The 16,121-nt window shown below is 42.2% G+C and overlaps 1 protein-coding gene across 7 annotated transcripts; it reads right to left on the bottom strand.

Annotated features, from left to right (window-relative positions):
- Positions 1–15,607, bottom strand: CDV3 (CDV3 homolog; the record flags this gene model as incomplete). Of its 7 annotated transcripts, none has more annotated exons than XM_079101140.1 (5): positions 14,949–15,604; positions 14,181–14,257; positions 5,791–5,933; positions 2,796–2,949; positions 1–1,623 (listed from the first exon to the last, which is right to left on the bottom strand). In XM_079101140.1, the coding sequence occupies exons 1-5, from the start codon at positions 15,213–15,215 to the stop codon at positions 1,473–1,475; spliced, it is 792 nt and encodes a 263-aa protein (XP_078957266.1). In that variant the 5' UTR covers positions 15,216–15,604. The 7 variants fall into 7 exon arrangements, with proteins under 7 accessions (XP_078957266.1, XP_078957265.1, XP_078957269.1 ...); XM_079101139.1 differs by having other exon boundaries at positions 2,796–2,955; positions 14,949–15,596; XM_079101143.1 differs by having other exon boundaries at positions 1–1,167; positions 2,796–2,955; positions 14,949–15,596.
- Positions 15,608–16,121: the final 514 nt, after the last annotated feature.

Here is a 16,121-nt window from a genome sequence, read left to right as displayed (position 1 = left end):
AGAGAAACCCAAACTCTGCATCAAGTGGTCATATATTTCTACTGAATCAAAGATATAAAACTAGGAATTGCCAGACTGTCTCATTAGGTGGAAAGAAACTTTTCAGTAATCCTGGGGAGCTTCCACAAGTCCCTTTTATGGACTAAGTACTATTGGATAGCTTAAGCTGTAATTATTAATAAAAGCGCTACAATCACTGTCTTTTGCCCTGCCTTTCCAGATGAACACTATTAGACACATGAAAAGGCTGGTAACAGAGCTAGCGGGGACAATCACTGTAACTTTAGAATGTTTTACTACCTTAAAAATTTGGACACAAGTATGTAAGGAACTCTTATCAATGACCATACAAGACCCATGACACTTAAATGGGTTGTGGGTGGTTTTGCTTACATCACTGGACTCTTAAAGACAGGCCAGTGACTCCCTTAGCCTGAGCAGAAACCGCTCTCCACAGCAGTGTACTGTACAATTTAGACCTGATTGGAGGCTTTAGCAGCACCTGAAGTAGAGCCTCCAGCATTCACTGCCCCTTATGTCAAAGGCTATTTGGTTCCACTCTAGGGATTGGCAAATTCAGGAGACATTTCACAATTCTAATGCATATTTCAGGTTACTTACCTAACCAAGCAATATGCTGTCAAAGAACTTATTCCAAGTCAAAGCAAAAAAGGCCTTAATGTGGAACACAGAAAAAGCACTATCCAAATAAAAAATTACTAAGAGAAACAAGATTATTCCCTCCCCCACCCCTCTTCCCACTTGGTGGCCCCAAGTTTGGTTGAATTTCATTTGTAGTTACCTCAGACTACAACTAAAAACTTAAATTATAAATCACGCCCCTACACAGATGATCTGAACACAGTTCTTTTGAGCGGCATGTTCCAGGAAGTATAATATAGCCACAGCCTACTACAGAGTATTCCTTAGGGTGGGGCACAGGACAGGTTAATTAAGGTCACTTAAATCTTCATCTTTAACAGCAGATCAGAACCCAGATGGCTGACTTTCTGCAGGATTTCTGATAGGAATCCAGTAGAGCTGGTTTCAAGGTTCACATCGACACTTTAATAGCTGTAACCTTCTTATCCAGAAGTTGTGATCCACATGAAGTCCACAATAAGTGCAGCAAATCTGAGGTAGTCAACCCTTACGAAGGCTCAGTATCTGAACATAAAAAGATTTTTGAAATGACCACTGCTGCAGGTTTTGGTTTTTTTGTATTTGCAGAGCAATTATGAAATAACACTGCTGAATCTAGTCCACACTTTTATATAACAATGGAAGCTCTCCTAAATCCAGTATACATAAAGAGCAGTTGTGACACTTTAAACTTCCACAGTGCAACAGGGTCGGCCACTTAAATCGAGGGGTCTGCATCAGCTGCTGTAGGTCCAACAGAGATCGGATGAAAGGTTCATGGAGATTAGCTGTGATCTAGTTACCTCAGAAGGGTTAGCAAAGACCATTCCTCAATTGTACTGTGTGTGGCTGCTTTTCTGATTTTCAAGCACAGCGTACTGGTTGTCTAGCTGAAGTTTAAGGGCCTGGTTTTTTGAAACCTCATCCCTACCTCTATTTTTGTGTCTTACTACTTCAAAGTTCTTCTCCATTTCTTTATCCCTAAGGGAAAAGAAATGTAATCAGTAAATATTCTTCACTAGGGTTTTTTTAAAATATTCTTCCTTGGGGATGGGGTGGGGGGGAAAGGCCACCCCTAAAGAATCTTGGGGAGAGACAGAAAAGGAGAATTGGTATATTAAATTCTATCAAACCATTTTAAGGCTTCAATTGAACAGAAAAGGTAATACTGTACGGTTGCTCCATGGTCCCATCTACTGAATAGTATTAACTCAAAACCTGTTTGGAGACCAACTTGATGACAGCTGGAAAGAAGCTGTGCAATGACATTCCTCCTAGGACTCCTAGATTTAGCAATTAGTAGACAATACATCTCTTTATTTATGCATAAAGTAAGGGTAATAATTTTCTCATTCAAGTAAAGTTCTCATCATTCAATGATTTCTCCTCATTTCTGTTTGTGAGGGGTCGGATTAGATCAGGTAAAGAAAGCTGTGTGTGGTGAGTCACTGCCCTCCCAGAGTCCTTTACGCATTCTGTAGGACACAGCAGAGGAGCAAGTCCAAGTGGAGGTTTAAATTCAAGCCAGCTGTGCTCTCAAAGAGGCGAAAAGGCTGGGATTTACTTTAAAAGCCACCCCAAAAAAAATTTCCATCTGATGTCATTAACATTTCTTCCCATTTTTTATTTATTTTTTAAAATTCATGTCCCTAAATAAGATGTAGATGTGCCATATGTGGTCATTAACTCCAGGTAGCATTCATTTTAAGTACCTGCTGAAATAAGATTATTTTAATATTAGATTTATAAATGTCAACATCTTTCATCTTACTTACTTACTGGGAAATACAATGAAATACTGCTCTTACATTTCTAGTTTTCATATTATAAGGAACATAGCCAGTAATAATGTATGTATACAGAATTTTAAATAAGGCTTGTCATCACCATGAAACACAAATCAGGTATCAAAGAGTCTTTGGCAGACAGCAAAGTGTCTTTAGCACTCTTCCCTTTGCCCTTTCCAGGGCCCTTATCCCAGGCCTCCCTTCTGGACATCTAGTCCCACCCTGGTTCTCAGCTGCTTGTCAGTGGCAGCCTGGGCTTTACCAGCAGGGAGTAATCTCCTACAAGTGGGTTTTCATATCTCTTACACCCCACTCCCTGAGCAGAACCGGAGAGCCCACATAAAATGCAATGATCACAGTACTTACTTTCGGCTTTCTACATGCTTGGCAGTGGACTGCAGGGATGGGAACTGTGTGTCGCTGTATATTTCTGGTGGTCCTTGTGGTGTTTTCCTTGTTGTGGTTAGCCTGGCCCCAGGAGGCCTATACACACCACTAGTCATTGCTGGTTCTGGGGTTTCTGTAACTAATATTTTGTCATATCTTAGAGAAATCATTTATATATACAGTGTTTTAATAATCTATTCCTGCATGTACAACCATTTAACAATTATGGAAAAAAGCAACCTTTGACATGGAAAGGGTCTCTGTACTAGACAACAAAAGTTATTTGAGGGAAAACACACACACACACACACACACACGTGTGTGTGTATAGTTGTTGATGGATCTTTATTTATTTATATGTGGTGCTGAGAATTGAACCCACGGCCTCACACATGCTAGGCAAGTTCTCTACCACCCTAATCCCTTTTTTTTGGTACCAGGGATTAAACCCAGTGGTACTTAACCAATGAGCAACATCCCCAGCCCTTTTTATTTTTTTAAATTTTGGGTTAGGATCTTGCTAAGTTGCAAGACTGGATTGAAAACTGCAATCCTCCTGCCTCAGCCTCCCAAGCTGCTGGGAATACAGGCACATGCCACTGCACCCAGCTGGAGGAACGTTTCAAAGTAAAAAAAAAGAAAAAAAAATTCTACCTTTCTAGGGTAGTTTTTTGTTTGTTTCTTTCTTTCCAAACTGGGGATTGAACTCAGTCCTTTTGGTTTTAACTTTTCCATGTGCAATCTTTTTCTCCCAAAGATATAAACAGGCTTATTTAGGAAAAGTAGATACAACTTGAAGGGAGAACGCAGGCCATCTCCAAAGGAAAGACAACTTCTGTGTACAATTTTAACTCTTTATGTAAACAAGTTCTATAAGCCTCATTCTGGGATATGGGAAAGAATTCACTGGTCCTGGGACTACCTTTCAGAATGACTACTATAGTCTTCAGTTTCCAATTAGTAAATGTGAAAGATCACTTCCTTAAAACTCTAAACGTTATAATAAAAAAGAATGAACTAGATATCCTTATTTAATCCTCCTCCACAATGATTTTTAAGGTTCTTGCCTTTTCTTTCCCCATTTGAAAACATAAGAAAAAATTAAGCAGCTGATTAGCCCAAAATCTTCCACTACGGTTAACATTATAGGAACACAGGTTTTCCCTATCTCTCCTACCCCACCCTCAATATGTATATAAAGTGTTATCTTCATGTTTGCCACCTTTTAAAAAGTTAATTTAGTGCTGGCAGTGTAGCTTAGTGGCAGAGCATTTATACCTACTATGTATAAGGCCCTGCGTTAGAGCCCCAGCACTATAAACCCTGCTCCCTAATTTCAAATAAACACCGATATCATTTACTGGCTGAAACATAATATAGCCATTTAACTTAGAAATCTTTTTTTGGTTGGGGGATTGGGGAGCATACTGGGATGGAACCCAAGGAAACTTAACCAATGAAACACTTCCCTAGTTCTTTTTCCTTTTTTTTTTTTTTGGGGGGTGCTGGGGATTGAACCCAGGGCCTTGTGCTTACAAGGCAAGCACTCTACCGGCTGAGCTATCTCCCCAGCCCCCCCTAGTTCTCTTTATTGAGACAAGGTCTCACTAAATTGCTTAGGCTGACTTTGAATTTGCAAATCTCCTGCCTCGGTCTCCCTCACTGGGATTACAGGCACGTGCCACTACACACAGTAGCCATATGAATACTACTATAAAAGGGTTACTTTTTTTTTTTTTTTTGCAGTCTTTGATTATGTGAGTGAAAACTTATACATTATTTACTTAGTACCTAAGCTGTACTCAGGATACAAACATTAACAGAACAAAAATAATTCACAAACCTTATTGTTTTAACCATTAGCCACACATAACTACTTAAGTGAAATGAAATAAATTCAGTTTCTCCACATCAGCCACACTTTAAGTACTCAACAAGTCACATGTGGTGAATGACCACTGTAGCACACGGGGCTATTACATCACTGCAAAAATTCTATTAGACAGTGGTATTCTAGAGGGAGGAAACAAATATGAAGAGTTAGGTACTATACCAAAAACTAAGTAGGTGGGTAAGGTGGTAGTGTCAGGAGGAGCTCTGATTTTAAATAAGGTTGGGGGAGAGTGATAAATTAAGCCAAGACTTGACAGCAAGTGCAGAGCAAGCATATAGAGCTAGCACTGGAAAACCAGCAAAGCAATTCTGTAAAGTTCTGTAAAAACACAGCTCCAAGCAGCAGAGCTAAGCCACCACATCTGAGCCTGCAGAGCCCTCAACCCTACCTTAGTTACTATCTGGCCCTGTACAGAAAGCTTGCAGATTCCTGACAGAAAGGAAAGAGAATTCCAGACTGAACACACAGTAGAGAGGGCCTTAAGTATCAGTATGTTCAGTGTCTCCAAGGAGCAGCATCAACGAGGATCAAGTTTGTAAAAAGTCAGAACAGAAGGCAGACGCACAGCTTTGTAAGTCATTGATAACTGTAGCTTCTACTATGAATCAGCAGGGAGGCTGTTGAAGGTTGCTAACCAGCATAGTGATATGCTCTGATGTATTTTAAAAGGAACTGGATGCTGTGCTGGAAGTGGGAGGAGTGTGGGTAGAAGCAAGCAGACAAGAGAAGTGCTACTTCAGTAATCCACATAAAAAATGATGGCAAAGTTAGGTGGGTAGCTCAGTGGCAGAGCACTTGCTAAGCATGTACAAGGCCCTGGATTCAATTCCCAGCACTATTAAAACACAAAAATTAAAATAAATAAAATTTAGTAGCCTACAGAAATGTCTCTTAATTTCCAAATTCTATCTATTAAGGACTTAAAAATCTTTAGAGACATATAAAAATCCCCTCGGCCAGGAATGGAAAGAAACACCACTGCTCTTAACCCTATCACACACATACATTTAATTGAGCAGAGACCACATGTAAAATTATACACAAATGAGACATCTCCTAAAACAGAAATGGTAAGATTACCAACTACTGGAGCAGGAGGTGCTTGTACCGGAGCTGTTTTATTCCAGGGACCTGAAGATTTTTCTACACCACCACCTCCGCCACCTTCTTCCCAGTTATCTCCTGGATCTTCTCTCTTTTCATTGTCATCTTCTTCCTTTTCACTATTGGAAAAGCAAACAAGTGAATTCAATTAAAGAACCACTGAGAAAAACATCAGTCCAAATCCTTAGTTGTAACTATGCTTTTCTGTGTACCTGAAGATAAAAAGGGTGTAAAGTTAATAGAAAATTTTATCTGTTTTATAGATACTACTAGTACTAATGCTACTACTTGACTTCATGTGAAAAAGGATTCACTCCTAAAAAAGCTGAAGTTCAAGGCCAGCCCTGGCAACCTGGCAAAAATGAAAAAGTTTAAGGGATGAGGGTGTTGCTCAGTGGTTAAAAATAAAACACAACAACCCAGGTTCAATCTCAGTACCCAAATAAATAAATAAAAGGGCTGGGGATGCAGCTCAGTGGTAGAGCTCTTGCCTAGCAAGCACAAAGCTCTGGATTCAATTCCCAGCACAGCAAAAAAAAAAAAAAAAAAAAAAAAAAAAAAATTTTAAAAATTTAACACACTGGTATGCCTGTATAACAGCTGCATGATTACTTGTGGGAGTTCAGTTTAAAGTGCGGGACTCCAACTGACAAGAGTTGACATAACCTGAAACGCAGAGAAAAGGGTGACCCCAAAGTTTGGATGCACAACTGTAAGATTTTTCTAGTGCCCAAGTACACAAATTAGCATTTATGCCAAATGTATTTTTAGTGAGCAGAAAAAGGATTCTGAAAAATGTGATTTTGCGTATTTATTTAGGTTCCAGAGATTGAACCCAGGAGCACTTCAGCACTGAGCCACATCCCCAGCCCTTTTATTTTTTTAAAATTTGGGATAGGATCTTGATAAGTTGCTGAGGCTGGCTTTGAACTTATGATCCTCCTGTCTAAGCCTTCCAAGCTGCTGGGATTAGAGGCATGGGCTAACAAGCCTGGCTTATTTGTTAACTCTTTAGCATATTACAAAATACTCTCTGAATGAAAATCCTCATTCCAATACAGGAAAGCAAGACTATGTCCAGGGTTCACATCAGAGTTAAAGATCTCATTAGTTCGAGCCTCTAAAATCTGACACATGGAATCCAAAAGAACTAGTCCCCTAACATCAAACATGTATCTGTCACTGTTATAAAAGGAAAATACAAAAACTCCAACTTCAGTTCATAGGTTCTTATAAGTAAAAGGATACCCTCAATGTTATCTAAACCATTCTAAGACTGTTTACAATGTTCTTTTTTTGTAACTGGGTCTCAATGTGTTGCCCAGTATGGCTGCAAACTCCTGGACTCAGAGGATCCTCCCTACTGACTCAGCCTCCTGAATGGTGGAATAAAGGGTACGTGTGTCAGTGCTCCCAACTACAATTTTTTTTTTAATGTCAATTTTTATTACTTTACTCTTGAACTGACTTGAATCAGAATCTACAATTTCTTCAAGGTATCTTTATCTTTCCTGTTGCTGAATTACTACCATTTTATGTAAACTTGAATGTTCTAAAATTATCAAGTACACATATCTTGTCTCTCTACAGCTGGCTTGACAGCAACAATACTCAGTACAGTAACTGCTCAAACTTCCTTTCACAGGCCAGGGGAGGCAATGCATGCCTGTAATCTTAAGCAACTTGGGAGGCCAAGGCAGCAGGATCCTGAGTTCACCGTCAGCCTGAGCAACTCAGAGAGCTCCTATGTCAGAAACAAAACAATCTTTCCACTGCAACTTTGACCATGTTAATAATACACCTGGCAGAGCACTACTTTCTATGTTCATGACAATGATGGTTTTTCTCAGGTCCTCAGCTTCTCAGTCTCATTTGCCATCCTATCTTTCCCTCTTCCCATGAAAAACAATAGCTATTCCCTGAGGCTCTCTGTCCCTTAGACATTTTCTCCTTCTGGTATCTAATATCTAATCCACAATTATTATTATGGCCACAACATGGTAGAGATGACCTCCACCCCGACCTTTTCTGTGTCCTTGGGAACATGACAGCCACTCCCAGCTTCTACCTAAGGACATTAGGATACATTCCCTCCACTTCTATTAAAACAAGATACATCCTGGCTCTAAGACAAATTTCTTGTCCAGTTTAATAGGCCCCTTTAAAGATACTTTGAAGAAAACTTCAAAGATAGGGGGAGCATCAAGTGAAGTGCCCATCAACCAGAGGTGACGCCAGTGGTTTAGAAGTCAAGGATGGCAATTAAGAAGGGTAGGAAGAACAGCTTTATCTTCAAGTCTGCACTTAAGACTGTATCCGAGGAAGAAAAACTGACAACTACAGCCAAGGCACTCTACAGTTTTCCCTCGTTTATGAATGCATAATGGAGTCCTACGCAGCCATTTAAAATGATGGTAGGCCTAGCCTTCTGTGGAAGGAATGTTCATGTCATATAAACCATCATCTGTATACCAAACAGAAACACAAAAACATTTAGTGCATAATTTTGAGACAGGTCTTGCTAAGTTGCTCAGCCTGGCCTCAAACTTGTGCTACTCCTGCCTCAGCCTCCTAAGTAGCCAAGTATAGGCAATGTGCCACCATGTACAACTGAACACATATGCTTTTAAAAGGGATTTTAAAAAAATAATGCCAGATAGCATGTCCCTGCAGCTTACCAAATCTCATGAATAACCAAGTAAGGACAGGAAGGTAATGATTCATCCAGGATTCTAACTAGTGGTATCCAAACACAAGAATCATCCCCAAAAGATTTTTTAAAAATCACTTTTGAAGCTATTCCAATGTAATTCCTTTGTGATGTTATTTGCTTCATTCAAGGGTAAAAGCACAGGTGCTATCTGCCCATCTACAAATGACTAGTAATGCCTTAACAATTCAACCTGGAGATTAGTGAAGGCCACACAGACTATTGTGGCACTGTCATACTTTTAAAGATCCTAACTGTCACAGCTTTCAGTTGCTCATTTAAATCTTGAAACAGCAGTTAACTCACCAATGCACTTAATCGCCACTATTCAAATATATGTGTATGTATACGTACATGTTATTCTAAATTATATTTCCCATTTAATATTTGGTAACTAGTACTGAAATTATTAGTTTGCAATAAATCTTCAACTGAAAAGCAAAAACCTTTTAACACTGATTATCCTTGAGCAGAAGGGATTATGGATAATTTTTATACATTTCTCTATGCTCTTATATTTCCTAAAAGTCTAAAAACAAGTATATTATTTTTCTAACTAAAATGTTCAAGAAAAAATTTGGTTTGATAGGTGAATAGCAATTCAAGTAAAAGTTGTTTTCTTTAACAAAAGGCATCTAAGACAACATAATATTCTGTGTTAAGATTATGAAGTATTAGCTAAACTAAACACTGGAAATAGTCTAATCAAGACCCTTTATTTGAGCCAGGCTTGTGGCACATGCCTGTTTGAGGCAGGAGCACCACAAGTTTGATGGTGGCCTCAGGATGTTAATGATCTATCTCAAAATAAAAAATACAGGACTGGAGATGTTGCTCAATGGTAAAAACACCCCTGGGTTTAATAACCAGTCCCCCCCCACACCACCACCAAAAGGATCCTGTATCTGTTAGATGAAGGAACTAATGCCCAGAAATGCTAAAAAGACTATTCTAAATGCCACAGTACTAAAGGCAAAGTAGAAGTGATTTATATAGCCTATTACATTTTCCTATTTGCATATTTCAGAAAGTGTTAGTCAACTCTCCAAATGCCAAAGTCAGAACCAGAAACACGTTGCATTTACTTCCACAAAAGATAATTAGGCTAAAATGCAGTTTTTGACCCAAATCAATAGTTTCTCAACAGTCACATTTTGCTTTTAAACACGATCCTGTCTTAAATGCATTAAGTCAGCAGGCTAAGAGGAATCCCAATGCTAGAAAAGAAACATTACCAACTAGTTCCTGTGCAGGCAGCATTCTACCAACTTCATCTTAACACCAAGGCAGTGGCCACACAGGAAAGCTGACACTCAGACATTTAAGTACTCTCCAGGGCTACAAAGCAGCAGACTACAAAAGGACTCCAGAGCCCATTCTTTCACCTTGCCTCATGTTGCATTTCATCCTTTTCACACCTGAGTTACAACATGGAAATTTTCTCTATTTTGAGATTTAAGAAACTCAATTTCCTTAGTATGGATGATCAATATAAAGGACAGAACATTTTCCTCCAATTCACCAGACATAACATGACCATTCAATCCAAGTCCCATTCCCCAACACTAGGGGGAAGCAGCTGAAACAAAGACCTGACCAAGCAGCTGGAAAGCTGGGCATCTCCAAAGTTTTGTCCCTATTGTACCCACTGTTACACAGTAAAACGGGAAGCAAAAATGCTTTGTGATCTATTCCTGGCCTTGAGACATGAAATATCACTGAACTTCATCCAAAGATATTTTTCCTGACTCCTTCCTGGTACATAAAGTATCTCTCCTCTATGCCCCACAGCACCCTGCACATCATCTCTTTGAAGCTTTTTTTTTTTTTTTTAATACTGGGGGTTGAACGCAGGGCTCATGCACGACAAGTTAAAGTTATACCACTGAGCTATATCCCCAAACTTGTCTAAAATTTTACTTGGTGGCATATTTCTTTGAAATTACCTACTGGCATCTATCAGAATACATTTTTATAACCCCAAACAGACCACTTTTATGCCTGGCACACAACAGTCACATAAATATTTACTACAATGACTCCAACATGGATTCAGGAACAATTTCTTCTCTTTAAAGTACAACCTGGGGGCTGGGGATATAGCTCAGTTGGTAAAGTGCTTGCCTTACAAGCACAAGGCCCTGGGTTCAATCCCCGGCACCACAAAAAAATAAATAAATAAAATAAAGTACAACCTGACCAGCTCTAACCTATCGGGTTAAAAATGTAGATGTCTTAAGAAGATTCTTAAGAGAACCACTGGAGACTCCAAGGACTCAATCCTATATTGAAACATGACAAATGTGCAACATTCTTGGAACCTCAAGAATTAACGAGACCTTTCTTTCTCCCCAAAATCCACTTTAGAAGTCTACAATTAACCAATCATTCAAGCTCAGCAGTCACTTTTATAATCATCCAATGGTTTCTCTCCCAAGAACTGTCTAAAATGACCTGACCTCAAATTAAGAGTAACTAATTTTGATATGTTAAATATTCTCAGTACTTAAGTTGGTAGGTAAACCAGTTTGCTGGTACTGATAATTTTCCTTTAAAATACACACTTATCTTGACGAAAGGAAAAGCATGCTAATTAACTAGTGTCCGGTTATTTTATAAACACTCTGTCAATGAAATCCTAATATTACTAAGTAGTCTCAGCTTTGCAGATAAGAACCAACACCCAAAAGCACAATGAGATGGGTTCAGTGGCACATGCCTGTAACCCACACACTGAGGAGACTGAGGCAGAAGGAGTCCAAATTCAAGGTCAGCCCCAGCAATTTGGTGAGACCCTCAGCAACTTAGACCATGTCTCAAAATAAAACATAAAAAAGGGTCTGAAGATGTAGCTCAATGCTCCTGGTTCAAAACTCAGTACTGTAAAACAAAAACAAAAAATGTGTCCAAGAGCATACAAGTATTAAGTCACAGAGTAGCAGAGGTAAGATGTAAACCCTGATTTTTCTTTCCCTAAAAGTCCCCGTTTGCCTCATAATCATCTCTATCTTATTTATGTTAAGTGGAATCTAATTCCCACTTACCTATGAGCCAATGTTTTTTTCCTTAGAATTTCCATCTTATTGAACCAGGGCTTCACGAATGCTAGGCAAGCACTCTACCACTGCACTACACCCCTAATCCAGCTATCAACATTTAACACAAAGTTTACAAGAATACTCTATATGTACAGAAGGCACAGAAGGCACAAAGTGTAGTCATTATTATTAAAAACCTCATATGGTTTCTTACCCTCAACTCTTTTCTGGAAGCTCTTTTACAATATTTTTAGTTGTAGATGGACACAATACATTTTATTTATTTTTACATGGTGCTGAGGATCGAACCCAGTGCCTCACCCATGCGAGGCAAGTGCTCCACTGATGAACCACAGCATGAGCGCTTCTGGAAGTTTTTATGCTCCACCTTACTGCATGATTTATGAGGGTAATGGGAATAAAAAGACCCTAAACTCCACAGTTTCTATAAGGACTCTCAAAAGCAGCTTGTGAAAAGGGAGTGATTTTTCAAGGTTAGATTAGCAGAAGACCTAGCCACTAGGATGGCCACCTTGGGGCAATGATTAGATGCTAAAAATAATGAAAAACAAAAATATAAAAATGTCTACTTCAAGTCAAGCAGAATTCCAACACACATACTAGCTGAGACTTACTTATGCCTAAGTTATTTATGAAATATTTTACCATCAAGAATAGTCAAAAGATAGGAGAATCACTTGAACCAGGAGTTCAGGTTCTGCCTAAGCAACATAGTAAGATTCTGTCTCTTAAGTTAAAAAATAGGGCTGGGCCAGGCCTGCCTGTAATCCCAGTGGCTCAGGAGGCTGAGAGAAGAGGATCTTGAGTTCAAAGCCAGCCTCGGCAACAGTGAGGCACTAGGCAACTCACTGAGACCCTGTCTTTAAACAGATTACAAAACAGGGCTGGGGATGTGGCTCAGTGGCTGAGTGCCCCTGAGTTCAATCCCCAATACCCAACAAAAAAAAGTAGGGTTAGGGGTGTTAGCTCAGTAGTAGAGCATTTGCCTAGTATGTGCAAGGCCCTGAGTTCAATCTAGCAGACAGAAAAACTCTGGTTTAGTTTAAATCTTCTCTTTAATTTAACAAAATCAATTTCTAGTATTCAGTGAACCTGAAACTTTTCCCTTCGGAGTGCTACTCCTGCTCAGTAAGTCAATATACCAAATGCTATCCCCCTTGTCATACAAGACTTCCAGAACCTGCAGTCAGGAATGGCAGACCAAGAAGAGCTAATGTTACTACAGAACAGTAGCCACAAACAGAGGCAGCTCCACAACCTTAAAGGATAGAACAGCTCACAATCTTCTCCATTTCTACAGGTCAAGCCCCAGGAGAAAGAAAAACAGGAACAGGGATATTTTCCAAACCATTCCGCTTCAAAAACATGTAAAACATGAAGGAATGGGATTCAGAACTCCACTCTAATCACTTCTACTCAATACTACTACATAGCAATCTCAAAAAGTAGAAAAGACATACTTCCTCAAAGTTTCCATCACTCAGGTTTTGCCTCGGTTAATCTCACAAAATGATTTAACAACTAAAGAAATTAATGTGTGGCTGTGGCAGCTATTAAACAAATAAAAAAATTAGCCTGGTTTAAAAAAGAAGTTATTCAAGGGAAGCTGAGGCAGGATGATCACCTTCAGCAACTTAGTAAAACTCTTTCCAAAAAAAAGGAAGAAAGGAAGGGGGGAAGGCAAGAGTGTAGCTCAGTGATAAAGCACCTATGTTCAATCCCCACGACCAAGGGAGAGAAGCAACAGAACCACATATTCACCCTTTCCCCCTACTTTACAAACCCCTCAAAATATGGCATTTATTTAACATAAACCCAAAACTAACTACCAGAGACTGGTCTTGATAAAATGTTATTAATTTCAAACCCTTCAGCCAACCAATCCAATTTTTATAAATTAGTTTTCTTGAACTTTAAAAATAGCACGCCTAATTAGACACAGTGGCATACCTCCTGTAATCCCAGCAGCTCTGGAGGCTGAGACAGGAGGATCACAAGTTCAAAGCCAGCCTCAGCAACTCAGCAAGGACCTATGCAACACAGATTTTGTCTCAAAATAAAGGATGGGGAAGTGGCTCAGTAGTTGAGCACCCCTGGTAACTGTCCCCCCACGAAAGTACACTTTGTTCAATTTTTTACCTTGGTGCCAACATACAGGATGGTTTCACTGTGTGAATACAAAATCTGTACTTTCTGTAAGTACCCCACACTTCAACTAGCATACTACAGAGGCACTGAAAAACGTTATATCTGAAACAACAACAAAAAAAAAAAAAAAAAAAAAAAAAAAACCTAAGTTTTTCTTTTATTAAAAGTCAATTTTGAAAGGACAAAATTCATTTTGGTTGCCTCACATAAAACGACCTAACCAGAACTGGAGTAAGCAAACTCTCATAGGATTTTAGAACCAGCAGCTAATTTGATGAACATACACAAGGGACTGCCTTCACAGGGGAAGAATAGACATAATCCATTACAGTTCTAATCGGTACATCTAAAGTACAAGGTACTATGATGTTACTTTGGGGAAGAAAAACCAAACCTGTGCCCAATATCCTAAATAAGGTTATAAGAACCCATTTGTAATCACACCGTACCTTATCTGCATTGCCTGAACTCTGAGTCCGCTGTAATCAACCTCTTTCTGCTCAAATTCTTTCCATTCATCTTCGTCCTGTGAAAGAAATAACATCTGATCAATTAAAGCTCTTTGGAAACATACAAGTAAGCAAATATCAGACTCTGAAAAGCGCTGGAACCCCAAGTAATCATAGACTCATTTTCTGGCCCAAATCCTTGCTGGATTTTGTGGTGTGCCTAGTCGCCTAACACCCTTACTGCCGCTGGGTTCTGCAGGAGAGCTGTTGGAGTAACTAGGAAAAGCCGAGTGAAGAAATCAATAGTAATTCCACAACTAAATTTTAACTCAATGTGGCCGTGACTTTTTTTTTTTTTTTTTGACCAGCTTAGGGTCCAAATCATGCCAACAGAGCTGCCACAAATGCGACTTAACACGTTAAAAGACAAAATTCAGCCACAACTACTGGGGTGAATGAAGTCAAGACACCAAATTACTCGGAGCAGACGTCACTCGATAAATGCTGCCGTGCTGAGCACTGCGGTCCAAACCAAGTGCCCCAGGAGTGTTGCCGCCTGGGTCCGGGCACCGCAGGGCGGCGTCTGGGGGTCCGGGTTCTGGCGAGCCCGGCCCGACGTGGGAAGCCCACGTCACGTGGCCGGCTCCGCGCCCGTCCGCCCGCGCCGGGCCCCGCGGCCCCTCCCGGACGCCTCCCCGGGCAGGCGGGGGCGAGCACATGGGGCCGAGCGCGCGGCCCGCGCCCCAGTGCCCGCCTCCCGGCCCTCACCTTCGTCACGGCCTTGGTGGCGGCCCCGGGGCCCGGGGCCCCCGTGCCTGCGGTCCCTCCATCGCCCGGCCGGGACCCTGCGCCTGTGGTCCCGCCGTCGCCAGGCCTGGCCCCCGCGCCCGGCCCGCCGCCCGCCGCTCCGCTGCTCCCGCCCGCGCTGCCCGCCGCGCCTGCGGCGCTCGCCGCCCTGCTGCTCCGCTCCTTCTTCTTCTTCTTATCCCTCTTGGCAAAGAAGTTGTCCAGGCTCCGCTCCTCCGTCTCGGCCATGGCCGCGGCCTCGTCGGCCCGGATGGGTGGGGCCGGCGGCGGGCGCGGCCGCTCGCAGCTCGGGGTCGAGGCCGGCTCTGCGCTCACGCTGCCGGGCGCGCCGACGCCTCAGCCCCGCGGGGTCGCCGAGGCGTGTGCGGCGGGGCGAGCGGCTCCCCCCGCGTGCTGTCGAGTGGTGGTATGCTCCACCCGGGGGCTCGCGTGCCCCTGCCTGAACTCTCCCGGGCTGCCGCGACGGCGGGGCAAGATCCCGCCTGCTCCACAGCCGCGGGGAAAAGGAACGCGCAGGCCAGAGGCTCCAGCAAGAGTGCTAAGCTAGCGGCGGCGCGTGCTGGAGGAAGACGCGCGCGCAGGCCGGGAGAGGAGGGGAGAGGGGATGGGGAGGGGAGGGGGGGAGGAGGGAGGGCGGGCCTCCAGCAGAGAGAGGCAGCGCCCGCGCCTGCGTACTTAGCTCCGCCCGCCGTTGTGGGCAAGCCGAGGGGCGGACGGCGGGAGGAGACGGAGGCGGGGCGGGAAAAAGAGCCAATCAGAGGCCAGAACGAAGCACTTAGGTGACAATCCGTGCTTCCGACGGGGCGGTGCCGGCGCCTGAGGGCGGGGAAAAGCGGGCATATGCAAATTAAGTGACGCACCTATCGACTCTCTCCGGATTGGCCGAGGCTTTCGCCTTGAGGGCGGGCATTTAGAGGGCTGGTTGGTGACTTGGCTAAAGAGGACCCGCGGGAGGGTGTCCAGTCTGGGCGCATGCGTGGGGTACACGTGTGTCTGCTCGCTGAAAGCGAGCTGTGGCCTTGTAGTCGTTTGAACTTTCACGGAATGGAAAGGCACTGTGTTAAGCCAGCTGTGCTGGAGCTTGTTGCTCCTCCCCTCTGCTCACCTCTGTACTTTCACCTTCTCTGGTCTGGT

This window comes from Sciurus vulgaris, assembly GCF_902686455.1.
Source record: "Sciurus vulgaris genome assembly, chromosome: 10".
In the NCBI taxonomy this organism is placed as follows: domain Eukaryota; kingdom Metazoa; phylum Chordata; class Mammalia; order Rodentia; family Sciuridae; genus Sciurus; species Sciurus vulgaris.
This window is presented reverse-complemented; position numbering and strand designations above follow the sequence as displayed.